This window comes from Vipera ursinii, assembly GCF_947247035.1.
Source record: "Vipera ursinii genome assembly, chromosome: 1".
In the NCBI taxonomy this organism is placed as follows: domain Eukaryota; kingdom Metazoa; phylum Chordata; class Lepidosauria; order Squamata; family Viperidae; genus Vipera; species Vipera ursinii.
In genome coordinates, this window is record NC_139512.1 from 175,211,275 (window position 1) to 175,224,397 (window position 13,123).

Genomic DNA, 13,123 nt, shown 5'->3' on the forward strand with positions numbered 1-13,123 from the left:
CTTAGCTTCCTCATGATCCTTTCTACCTCGTCCAGAGTCACAGGATCGAACTCTTCCCAGATAACATCAACAAGACTGTCCATGTTCTCATCGTCAGACTCTGCCCAGTTGGAATCCAGACTGGTCCGGATCCGAGCGATTTTGTCCAGCAGATGTTGGCTAAATTCCTCAGCACGACCCTGCAAGGGATCCTCCTTCACCTCTAGATTAAGGAGGGAGCGGGTCACCCTAAACAGGGCGGTCGGGCGATTATCTGCGGATGCGATAAGGGCAGCAAAGTAATTAGACCTTGCCCTCCTTAGCGCCGCGAGATAAGACCTCGTAAAGGACCTTAGTCGCGATCGGTCGGATTCGGATCGGCTGGATCTCCAACAGCTCTCTAGGCCCCGTCTCTGCTGTTTCATCTCCTGGAGCTCCGTAGAAAACCATGGAGCCCACTGGGATCTGCAACGGGTCAGGGGCCGCATGGGTACAACTCGGTCGAGTGCTTCTGTGGCTGCCTTTTCCCAGGCTTCCACCATGGCACTGGCCGAGCTATGAGCAAAGGAGGCAGGTGGGGGGCCAAGCGCTGTTTGGAACCGCCCAGGGTCCATAAGCCGCCTGGGGCGGTACCATTTCATTGGTTCAGTAACCCCACGACGGGGAGTGGCAAAGCGGAAGGTCAGCGGCAGGAGATGATGATCTGTCCATGACAGGGGCGTAACAATTGGAGAGCCCCCACCCAGATCATCTAACCACTGTCCAGATAGGAAAATCAAATCGAGCATGTGTCCTCCTACATGAGTTGGGCCCTGGATTATCTGCGTCAGGTCCATGGCCGTCATGGAAGCCATGAACTCCCGAGCCAACTCAGATGATCTCCCCAGGGATGGTAAGTTGAAGTCACCCAAGATCATAATTTTGGGGAACTCAACCACCAGTCCCGAGAGGATGACAAGAAGCTCGGGCAGGGCTGCTGCTACGCGACTAGGTGAAAGGTACACTAGCAGCAAGCCCAACTGAGCCTTAGGGCCACATCTAAGGAGGAGAGACTCACACCTGGCTATTTGGACAACAGTGGCCTCTCGCGGATACAGGTTCTCCCTCACCGCTACCGCCACTCCCCCGCCTCTTCCCTGAGCCCGAGGCCTGTGTAGCACCCGGAGACCTGGTGGGCAAAGATCTACCAAAGGGACACCACCCTCAGGTCCTAACCAGGTTTCCGTAATGCAGGCCAGATCCGCATGTAATATATAAGGCCAGAAACCTATCGCTACTATATAAAATATTAGGTCTATGTGCCAGATTCATGGCATAAAGTATACATTAGCCACAGTCTCTTGAAGGCTTTATGCTGCCTTAAGATCCACCAAGGTCTTCTGGCTATACTTAAAGGACAACCAAAAGCCTTTCAAGGAAGAGATGAAAGCAGGCATGTTGAGCCTTTTAGCAATAGAGGAGCAACATAACAATTCTGCAGAAGTCTGGTGTTACCAACCACAGTGAATTCTGCCTCAACACAAACATATACAGAATTGCACCATGAACCATTTGAAATACGTTTCATGGCTTCTTTCTCCTTCCAATGTTCCGGCCATAATATTCTGGCAGTAGGAAAAATGTTTAAACAATGAATAAAAATTAATCTGGATTCTTTTTTTAAAAAAAAATCTGTTTTTTCTTCATATGTTAAACCAAACCAAAGTGAATCGCACCCGAATCAAAGCTGTGTCCCAGAAATTCTCCATCAATATTCAGGAAAAATCTGAATATTCTCATGTAAAATATTTACATTTTATTCTTTTTTCATATTTGTCATCAAAAATGGGAAAGTAGATGGCATCAATACCTCTGCTGTCAGCTGTTTCTGGGCATCTTTAGAAGCCTGCAGATGCAGCTTCAATTCTTCTTTTTCGATTACATGCTGAGGATATATAAAATATGATTATTTAATCCTATATGGACTCTGCTAGAGGTATTAACTTCTTACTACAAGTAATGGTTTGACTTTCACCATTTTTCTTCTCTGAACTTTGTGCACATCTACCTCTTTGATCTTATGCTGAAGATCAACAATTTGAGATAAGAGGGATGAGATTTCCTCCTGGTAGTGAATCAGTTCTTCATCCTTCCTCATCAGTTCTTCACTCATTCTTGCAATCTGAGCATTTGTTTCCTCTAAAATAGATAGCAGGATACATGCTTTGTTAAGAGACCAGCAGTATATCATCCTTTCTGAAAAACAAACTCCTTAAAGCCTTTCATAAAAGTTATTTTAAGCAAAATCCCCCCCAAAAAATGCAAACTAAATAAGTGTGCCTGCTTGAATCGTAGGTCTCCACAAAAAAGGATTCTCCATTAATCAAGTTTTTAAAGCCAGTCCAAAACTCTGGTTTTAATACCCTACTTAATAGCAAAGGTAATTTGCTATTAACCTAATTTGAAGGCTAGTGGATTCACAATTAATAACCATATTTAAAGACTGCCAGATAAAAGGTATGGGGAATTGAACTTGATAGAAAAAAATACAGTTTAAAAGTGTACATGTTTCTATTCACATATAAATTTTAAATTGGGGGATTTATTACCTGCTAATTATTTGAATTACAACCCCTTGCACTCAAGCAAGTATGGCCAAATATGGGGGATGATATAAATTGAAATTCAATTATATGCTGAAGGACCCTGAAATAATACTATCAAGCTATGAAGACCTGCCATGATGCTTCTAGCTTGCCTACAGTTACAAGGGGGTAGGGAAGGGTTAAGGTTTGGCATTCACAGGTGGTTTCTATCAGTGTGAGAGTGGAGGTTAGAGAAGAGATGTTTTGGCAACAGAGGCTGTCTTCTCATAACAACTGTTCAAAGACTAATTGGACATCATGAACCATCAGAGAGGGGTGCAAAGGTTTTACTCTTTTAATTATCTTTTTCCCTGCCATATTGCCAGAGCTGGAATTCTTTCTACAGTACCGGTATTCTATGACTAATAAAGTTTTACATGAGAGGTTGCAATCTTTCTGGTGGATTTATTTCGTTGGGCTTTTCAGCCAGAACCATGACAACTGCCTTTTAAAGGACCAAATGAAATTAAGAATAGTACAGAGCTCAAACCGGCAGGTATACAGGTGAACTGAATTTGTATATTCTTTGTGGAAGACATGATCAAAATACTCACTTATTTCTTTAACACAATCAGTGACTAGCTGATGCTCCTTATCTTCGTATGTCATGGTTTCAGTCTTCAGATGGCATGCCTTCAAAAATTTATGAGTTTCGTTAATTTTATGAGGAACACTATAATATATTCTTTTTTTCCCATTCTCTATATAACAAAATGTTCACTCTGGAATATATTTAATGTTAGGGGAGTATTTACAATCTGGCTCCAACAGAAAGTTCTTCAGAAGGATCTCCAACATTCTGAGGGAGAGAGGAATGTTACACCTTTGCTCCGCGAGCTGCATTGGTTACCAGTTGTCTTCCGGGTGAGGTTCAAGGTCTTAGTGATGGTTTTTAAGTCCTTACATGGCATGGGTCCGGAATACCTCGGGGACCACCTGCTGCCGGCGTCAACTCCCCTCCGCCCTGTGCGTTCCCACAGAGAGGGCCTCCTCAGGGTGCCTCCGGTCAGAGAATGCCGGCTGGTGGCCCCCAGGGGGAGGGCCTTCTCTGTGGGCGCCCCGGCTCTGTGGAATCAACTGCCGGTTGAGCTCCGGATGGCACCGGATCTCCGCTCCTTCCGGCGCAGGTTAAAGACCCACTTATTTGAACAAGCTGGCCTGGCCTGATGGGGAGTCAATTTAGGGTTTTAATTATTTGTATATTCTTATTGTTTTATTTTGGGCATTAATTTAATTCTTTTTTAACTTTTGTACTTTTGTATTTTTATTATATGCCCTGTTCACCGCCCTGAGTCCTTCGGGAGAAGGGCGGTATAAAAATCCAATAAAACTAAACTAAACTAAACTAATGGATGTCATTACATCTACACCACTGGATATAGCCCTACATTAGAATCAAAAATACGACAATCCATTGTGGCACTTGTTTCATTTAAACTAGTATCTAAAAACATAAGACTTGCTAAGATCAAATATGTAATTAGATAAGTGTCCAGAACAAATAATTCCAAAAGTAAAATATTCAAGTTCACTGCATATGTCATAAGAATCTGTTTGTCTGAATTCAAATAATGTCACCAGTATCAGTTAGAAGCATCAAAACTTTCATAACTAAATACCCCCAAATTTTCTTTCACTGGATATACATCTTTCTTACAAAATAGTGATCATGATTCAGCAACAGGAACCTTCCTCACGTGAACAATATATGGTTAAACGATCAGTCATAAGTTGAGGACTACCTGTATTAATTTTTTCTAAATATAAAGTATATAACTTCATCTGAAATCTAACCAAAGAATTAAATCATTGCTAATTTGGATAGTCAATTTGATGATTTTCAAGCTGTCCAATTTGGGTTGAACCTGTTTTTTAAATTCTCGCTTATAAATCAATTAGGCAAGCATAGCTGCCACACTTCTGAATCAACAATCAAGGACTTTGGGGAATAAAAGAGGCTCCGTATTTGTTTGAAATTGATTTGCATGTTTCTTATTTATTTCCTGGATGTTGACCTGGGGCCGTATCTGTCTGCTGTAGCTGCACCTATCTGGAAAAAAAGTGAGTGAACATAAGCAGAACCAAGGAAGACACTATGGTCTTGAGATACACCACAGAGAAGTAGGGCATGCACCAAGACAGACGGAATTAATACCTCTATAAATATCTCTAGTAGAGTTATTCCACTGATTTGTATAAAGAAATTACAGTATTGCTAATTTTATTTTCAATTTCTAATGCCTTGAATAAAAGAATTCACATTTTTTATAGCAGCCACAGTGTAGAAAGGTTTTCACTGAAGCATCCACACAGTCAGCTTACATTTCTGTCCTGGTCAGTCTCTGTCATCTCAAGTCTCACAGCATCCATGTGAAGTTAGAATTGCTTTTGGGTCATTTGCATCTACATTGCATTCTGATGTCCATTTCTTCAGTTTGGAGATACCCTTTGGGAGCTTTTTGCTGTCCTTTTTTGGTTGAACAATCCTACTCATTACTTCTTCCATAAGCATGACCTTAGCCATGTTAATATATCCTTCTTCAATGCTTGAATTTAATTCAGTTAATAATTCCCAACAGGAATAAGGGTGTAAGTTACCTTTGTTCGAAGTAACAGGTTTTCCTCTTCCAGTTCCCTGAGTTTATCTTGCAAGATATCCAACTGTAAGAAACCTTGTGACAAGTTGAAGGACTCATTGAAGCGAAGTGGTGTGGAACAGCTAGAGTCAGTCTCACTTTCTTCAGAAGCAGTGGATACCACACGAAGCAGTTCATCTTTTTTTGTTAGTTCATGTTGTAGCTGGTGAATCTGATTTTAAAGCATATTTGTTTAGTAAATGTAACCATTTACTGAAAACAATGCAATTTACGCTAGTGAATCAACAGTCTAGTTAAAATACAATTGTACTGCTATCTTCATTATTACTTCTTTAGAATATGCTAATCGCCCCCCACTTTTTTTAAAAAAAATAGTATTAAATATAGATTTGCTCCAAATTACATTTTTATGAAAAAGCTTAGAAATATTAATGGAAGGTATCTTTGCTCATTCCATGTTCCAAGTATCAGTTTTCTAAAGAAATATTTACCAATCTATCATCCAGTATTTTTTTAATTCTAGGAAAATAAAGAACTATTTTCCATATTCATCAAACACCAGAATTCTTTATTTATAATGTGATATATCTATACATGGTCCAACTGCTTCTTTATGTAGTGAGATTAAAACCATAGGTAAATTTTATTTATTTTAATTATATCTCAGATGCTTTTCCCTGGGACCTAAATTAAATGGGTACCAGTCCAAACATTATATAGACCTAGGATTCACTAAAGTTGCTGAATCAAATACTTTCAAATATATTCTTTGTTTTTTTTAACCCTTTTCTATTTTTAGGTAGAAGAATCATGACAATTGGGAATTTTGTTCATATAACTACATACATCAAATATTAGACTCAATTTTTATTTTCTTTACATGGATTGTAATTCCCATTTTTACTCTCTATTTAAGATGCAGCACACATAAATAGTTTGAAACATGGTGCAAAAAAATAAGTACACAAGGAAGAGTTCAGCTGAATATTCAGCTCTGCATAATACATACACGCTTCCACATTTGAAATAAATAAAATAGGCCGCAACATTCTTCCATCTTTCTTCACTGAACAAAGAGTAACTTGAAACTTTGTAGGAAAGAAAGCTTCTAACATCAATAGGTTGAAAGTTTTCATCTGATTTCTCAAAAGCAGCTTTCATAGTTAATATAACTTCAACAGATGCTTAAATAATGCATTAACCCCTTAAAATCCCCAAAGCTTAAACCTGTTCACTTACTTTGTCAAAGGCTTGACCCAACTGATCCTCCAGAACGTCATTTTGCTCAGTTAGGCTATGGTTTCGTCTAAGAAGGGCTTGTCCAATCCGTGCTGCTAGTTCTAGATCTCTATCTTTCTGCTCAGAAAACCATTAAAAACAGCATTATTTTTTTCCCCCAGAAGTTATTCAAATGGTAGCATTTTCTTCATTTGTGCACATAAATGAAGAAAAGAGACAGACTTTTGAGTTTGATAATGTTGTGGCACTTCAAAAATACCTCAGGAAAACACAGGATCTTTTCCAAATATTTGTCATTTGAGAACTGACAGAAATCAAAAGCAACATAAAAGCCATTACTATGCTTTTATGAATACAATCCACAACTGAATCTCTGAGCCAGCCCTTTAGGGAAAAAATAATCTAGAATCAGCTGTACCACAAACACAAGACATTTCTTTTCTTGAGATCTCTAATCTTCAACTTCCAAACTCTTGAGTTCTGTGGGTACCTTGGATATAGCTATCCCCCAATATAAAAAATTCCACCCAAATCTGGAATTAAGCTGCCAGCCTATTACTGAATGGGAAGACACCCTTCCCCACTTTACTAAGAATCTGGATCAAGCATAAAGATTGATAACTAAACTTTTTAATAAACGGCTTCAGTTTTCCTTTGTAAATGGGTTTTATCAGTGTCCAAGTTGTTTTGGGGGATGTGGCCATGGTTCTAATATAAATCTGACACTGGAATATCAAAGAATTAATAATTAAAAACTCCCTTTTTACATCCCTTAATTCGGGGTAGAATCTGGGCAATTGGATGGAGCTGAGCATTTACTGGCTGAATGCCCTTCCTCATGCCAGGCAGAATTTGCAGCAAATGTTTTTCTTTTCACCCTAGGACAGAAATATCTATCACAATGTAGGATTAAACTCTGAGTGGGAGGTGAGTGCCTTCAGTCGTAGGCCACCACATCACTTGATCAAAGAATAAATAATTACAATCAAGAAAACAAAGGCCCAGATATACATACCAATGCTAGCAATCATTAACACAGCAAGGAAAGAAACACTGGAGGAATGGAGGATAGAAGCACGAGCTACTAAGCAAACCAACTCTGAAAATGGTAATTGTCACCCTTACAAGATAATCCAGACAAGTACACCCAGGAGTATTACACTCTATCTTTATTTGAAGATTACATTAACAGAATCTGCAAATCCCTCCTTTTGCCTTTACGATCCAAAAAATTAGAATGAATCCCTTCTGAGACATTTGCCATGCCCACATTCCTTCTGTGGAAGGAATGTTAGCTGTTTCTTATTAGATTGTTGGCTAGTCTGGGCTCTTTCTTCTGTCTCTCAAAGTCATTTCCAATCATTACAATAACAATAACAGAGTTGGAAGGGAACATGGAGGTCTTCTAGTCCAACCCCCTGCTCAGGCAGGAAACCCTAAAACATTTCAGACAAATGTTTGTCCAGTCTCTTTTTTAAAATTCTGGTGGTTCAGGCTGTACTTTTTTGCTGACTTCATCTTACTAGTTCTTATTCTCCTAGAGCTTTGGGGCCAGTCATGTTAAAAAAAAACACGTGGTTCTACAGTTTTTGCTCTTCTCAGGATCTATTCTGGGGAAAATAAAACTTTGAGCTGTTTTTCCCAGCCTGTATCCTAGTCCACTGGCTATTGTTTCAGGTTTAAAACCAGGCTGAAATTTGGAATGTAAAAGAGCCAGTGTTGTTCAGCAATGTCTTTACTATTTTTCTACCAGTGACACTTCATGAGAGATTCTACCGTATTTTAAGCCACCTTTGGGTCACATGAATCAGCGAAATATTATAATGTTGGAACTTGAACACCCTAATAACACTATTAAAATGCCTATTCTTAAAGTTATCCATTTCTTTCTAAAATTTAAAATATTTATTTCCAATTTGTAAAACTATGTTTAGTTATAAAACAACAATGACAATTTTACCTCAGCCAACAGATGAGTGATTACTTCAATATCATTGCAGTTTTTTGGTACATACTCTCCTCTATCTGTGCCAACAACTGAAAAACAAAACAATTTCTTAATGCGATTAAACAAATGAAAATAATATACTCCCAAGAATAACATACTTGAGAATGTATAAAAATTGTGAAGACCAGTGATTTAAGAATTGGAAAAAAGAAATTTAGACTTCATTGCATTATATTATTGTGGAATAAAATCTAATTAAAGAAAATAAGGAAAAAATAGTTTTCAAAGTAACAAAAGACATTTTGGTATATAAAGGTCTGCATGTTCAAGTCATAAAGTATTATCTTTAATACAAGAATTGGACAACTTCATTCAATACTGTAAGGGCAATCTTCAAGTAGAAGCAGGACACTTCATTGCAAAAAAACCTGTATTTTTTACTATTGTTACCTAAAAGTGTGTTGTGGCAGCTTGCTTATTCACAAACTGTCTATATCCACCATTCAGCTACTCACAAATCAATTGTGTTCATCTTTCAGCTACCCAGGGAAAAGAGTAGGGCAACCATTTTTCTTCTTCCCTTATCAACTGTTGCAGGAATAAGCAAGCAATACTTCCAAATGAAAAGAAAAAAAAATTGGTAGAGCCAAGAGAACCAGTCTGATCTAGTGTTCAGGAGTCTCAGAGTTGTATCTTAGGCAGAAAGCAAGCTGGGTGACCTTGGGCTAGTCACTCTTTCTCAGTCCCAGGAAAACCATCTCCAGAAATACTGTCAAGAAAACTGTAAGGACTAGTCCAGACATTCAGTAGGAGTCTAAAACTGATTTAAGGACACGCACACACACAAATGTATGCAAAGATTGACAGAACATGCTGCAGCAACTGGCTAAACACAGCTGATCTCAATAAGAGATGATAAAAGGGATATTGAGAATCTAAGGCAGGGGTGTCAAACGGCCGGCCCACGGGCCAGACGCATCACGACAAAACTGCGCCCACCCCATTGCCGGCAATGGGGAAAAAGCTCCGATACGTCGCGCGACGTCATGTAACATCGCAAGTTTGACACCCCTGATCTAAGGGGTTAGTACTTGGATGGAACATCACTAACAAGTCCCAGGCTGGTGGGCTGTAAGAATGAAAAAAACATTCCTGAAGGATAGCAGTGGCAAGCCTACTTCTGTGTTATTTCAAAGAAAAATCCTATGCTGGTGTAGTCACCAGAAGTTTCGATTTTTTAACTTTAGGCAAAAAATAAAGTAGCAAAAACACACAGAAAATGGCTTTCGGGTTTTTCTTCTCTGAATTTTTAATAATAGCTCTGTTCTGGATTAGGTGACTGAGGAGGAAAGGATAGAGTAGAGAAGTCAACAAAATTCTGAATCATAGTCTTTCTTTTGCTCACTTCTATCTCTAAAGACCAAATTTAGTTCAATTCTCTTTCAAAATTGGTGTTATCTAGCCAAAGGGCAAATAGTCAAGACAGGCAGATAGACACAGTCCCAATCTTCTTTACTGTACATAATTTTTTTCTTCTTCAGGTTGAAAGAAAAAAATGTAGCCGACTCAATTTATTATTCCATGCAGCAATACCCTCTCTACCACACAAACAGGAAACAGACGTATGACAAATATTTTCTGTGGATATTTATATCCTAACAGTTTACAAATTATTAGAGGAGAAGATAGACCCAATTATCAAAGTACCCATTTTTATTAAAAGGAAAGGTCAAAAACCTGCTCAGCTTAACCAGTAAGTCAAAGATAGGAGAACCAAGTTATCCTATTCCTTAAGTAGTGTGCAGCAATATTAAAAGTTCACTAAGAAAAATATCTGAAATAAATTGCACAAGTAAAAATAAAAGGGTTCTTTCTACTTTCAGAAGTAACGTAGAAATCATTGAAGATTTCTACACTGTAAACTAGATGTTTTTCTGTCCATCAGGAAGGAGGATCCATTTTAATACATATTATTCCTCACTGTAGCAATCTGTTTTCCAAATGGTCTCCCAAACCTCTGGGAAAGAGTTTTAGTGGCAATAGATGTAAAGAAATAATAGAGAAGGGGGTAATCAGTGAAAATACTCTCCTTCTTACCATCTCTTGCCTATGTAAAGTTTACAATATTTTACTTTACACAACTGAGTATTCAGTTGTGGATTGTATTCAGTTTTTCCTTATAGTCTAAGACAAAAAGACCTTATTAAAATTGCTTAACTTTTGAAAAAGTTGAATCTCAGGACTTTCTGATTTGTAATCAGGTAGCAAACATCAAAAAATCCAAACATCAGTTATAAACATATAAAAATGCAGTTTTTTTAATAAAACTCTTAGATTTTCTGGAAAATATAGTATTTGTGTGTGTGTGTGTGTGTGTGTGTGTGTGTATGCTAATGTTTATGTGTACACTTACCTTGTAGAGTTATACCCATAAGTAGCTCTTCATTTTGGTTCATATCCGTTTTATCTAGGGCTATATCCATCTGGCAACTTATATTCAAGGAGTAGTTTGGAAGAACTGGATGCAAGCTGAAGTCATGGATAGCCTTTACCTTTTGTTCTGCAGCACATATGCTACTGAACCTTTAAGCAACCCTCCCTAGTATTTACTCAGCTATCAAATCAACATTTCTCCAAGCAGAAGTATCATAAAATAGGAGGAGCTATACTGCAATACTGGCTATTGAAGTTCCGAATACAGAAGTCAACTAGTTTTCTAGTTTGGGAATTATAAAGGGCATTAAAAGTGGACTATCACAATCATATTAGGAGTTTAGCTTCACTGACAAATCCATTTTTCTATTATACAGGTAAAACTCGAAAAATTAGAATATCATGCAAAAGTTCATTTATTTCAGTAATGAAACTTAAAAGGGGAAACTAATATATAAGATAGACTCATTACATGCAAAGCAAGATAGTTCAAGACGTGATTTGTCATAATTGTGATGATTATGGCTTACAGCTCATGAAAACCCCAAATCCACAATCTCAGTGAATTAGAATATTGTGAAAAGGTGCAATATTCTAGGCTCAAAGTGTCCCACTCTAATCAGCTAATTAAGCCATAACACCTGCAAAGGGTTCCTGAGCTTTTAAATGGTCTCTCAGTCTGGTTCAGTAGGAATCACAATCATGGGGGACTGCTGACCAGACAGTTGTGCAGAAAACCATCATTGACACCCTCCATAAGGAAGGAAAGCCTCAAAAGGTAATTGCAAAAGAAGTTGGATGTTCCCAAAGTGCTGTATCAAAGCACCTTAATAGAAAGTTATGTGGAAGGGAAAAGTGTGGAAGAAAAAGGTGCACAAGCAGCAGGGATGACTGCAGCCTGGAGAGGATTGTCAGGAAAAGGCCATTCAAAAGTGTTGGGGACTTTCACAAGGAGTGGACTGAGGCTGGAGTCAGTGCATCAAGAGCCACCACACACAGACGAATCCTGGACATGGGCTTCAAATGTCGTATTCCTCTTGTCAAGCCGCTTCTGAACAACAAACAACGTCAGAAGCGTCTTACCTGGGCTAAAGAAAAACAGACCTGGTCTGTTGCTCAGTGGTCCAAAGTCCTCTTTTTTGATGAGAGTTGCATCTCATTTAGAAACCAAGGACCCAGAGTCTGGAGGAAGAATGGAGAGGCACACACTGCAAGATGCTTGAAGTCCAGTATGACGTTTCCACAGTCTGTGTTGATTTGGGGAGCCATGTCATCTGTTGGTGTTGGTCCACTGTGCTTCATTAAGTCCAGGGTCAACGCAGCCGTCTACCAGGAGATTTTGGAGCACTTCATGCTTCCTTCCGCAGACGAGCTTAATGGGGATGCTGACTTCATTTTCCAGCAGGACTTGGCACCTGCCCACACTGCCAAAAGCACCAAAACCTGGTTCAATGACCGTGGGATTACTGTGCTTGATTGGCCAGCAAACTCGCCTGACCTGAACCCCATAGAGAATCTATGGGGCATTGCCAAGAGAAAGATGAGAGACATGAGACCGAAGAATGCAAAAGAGCTGAAGGCCGCTATTGAAGCATCCTGGTCTTCCATAACACCTCAGCAGTGCCACAGGCTGATAGCTTCCATGCCACGCTGCACTGAGGCAGTAATTGCTGCAAAAGGGGCCCAAACCAAGTACTGAGTACATATGCATGCTTATACTTTTCAGAGGTCCGATATTGTTCTATGTACACTCGTTTTATTGATTGCATATAATATTCTAATTTTCTGAGATTGTGGATTTGGGGTTTTCATGAGCTGTACGCCATAATCATCACAATTATGACAAATCACAGCTTGAACTATCTTGCTTTGCATGTAATGAGTCTATCTCATAGTTTCCCCTTTTAAGTCGCATTACTGAAATAAATGAGCTTTTGCACGATATTCTAATTTTTCGAGTTTCACCTCTAGATGTTAGCATACTAATGTAATACAATATTAGATGAATCCAATATTTCAATCTGAAGTAGAAAAGTGCTTTGGATCAAGCAAAAGCATAATTGTTATATTTGCCAGCAGCTCCTTAAAGCTGCACTTATTTACTCAATATTGAATTTCACTTTTCTGGGTTGACTGAAAGTTCAATCCGAAAGATCAGAAAGTTGAACACACACACAATGCTGATCAAAAATACAGATAATAAAAAGTTGTATAAGTCAATATTTAACCAACTGATACATTGTTTTTGAGTAACAGATAGTAGGAAGAGATTTTAATAGTCTTATTTTGTAGGGCTTGACATA

The 13,123-nt window shown here is 38.7% G+C and overlaps 1 protein-coding gene across 4 annotated transcripts in view; it reads right to left on the reverse strand.

The window, feature by feature from the left end:
- Positions 1-13,123, reverse strand: part of TRAK2 (trafficking kinesin protein 2) — a 38,401-nt gene that overhangs the window by 12,354 nt on the left and 12,924 nt on the right. For all 4 annotated transcript variants that reach the window (XM_083350098.1, XM_083350095.1, XM_083350096.1 and 1 more), the window contains 6 exons: positions 8,400-8,476; positions 6,440-6,556; positions 5,202-5,411; positions 3,158-3,236; positions 2,027-2,157; positions 1,829-1,903 (listed from right to left, as the gene is read on the reverse strand). In XM_083350098.1, the coding sequence (XP_083206224.1) occupies positions 1,829-1,903; positions 2,027-2,157; positions 3,158-3,236; positions 5,202-5,411; positions 6,440-6,556; positions 8,400-8,476 (689 nt within the window). The remainder of the gene's footprint in view (positions 1-1,828; positions 1,904-2,026; positions 2,158-3,157; positions 3,237-5,201; positions 5,412-6,439; positions 6,557-8,399; positions 8,477-13,123) is intronic.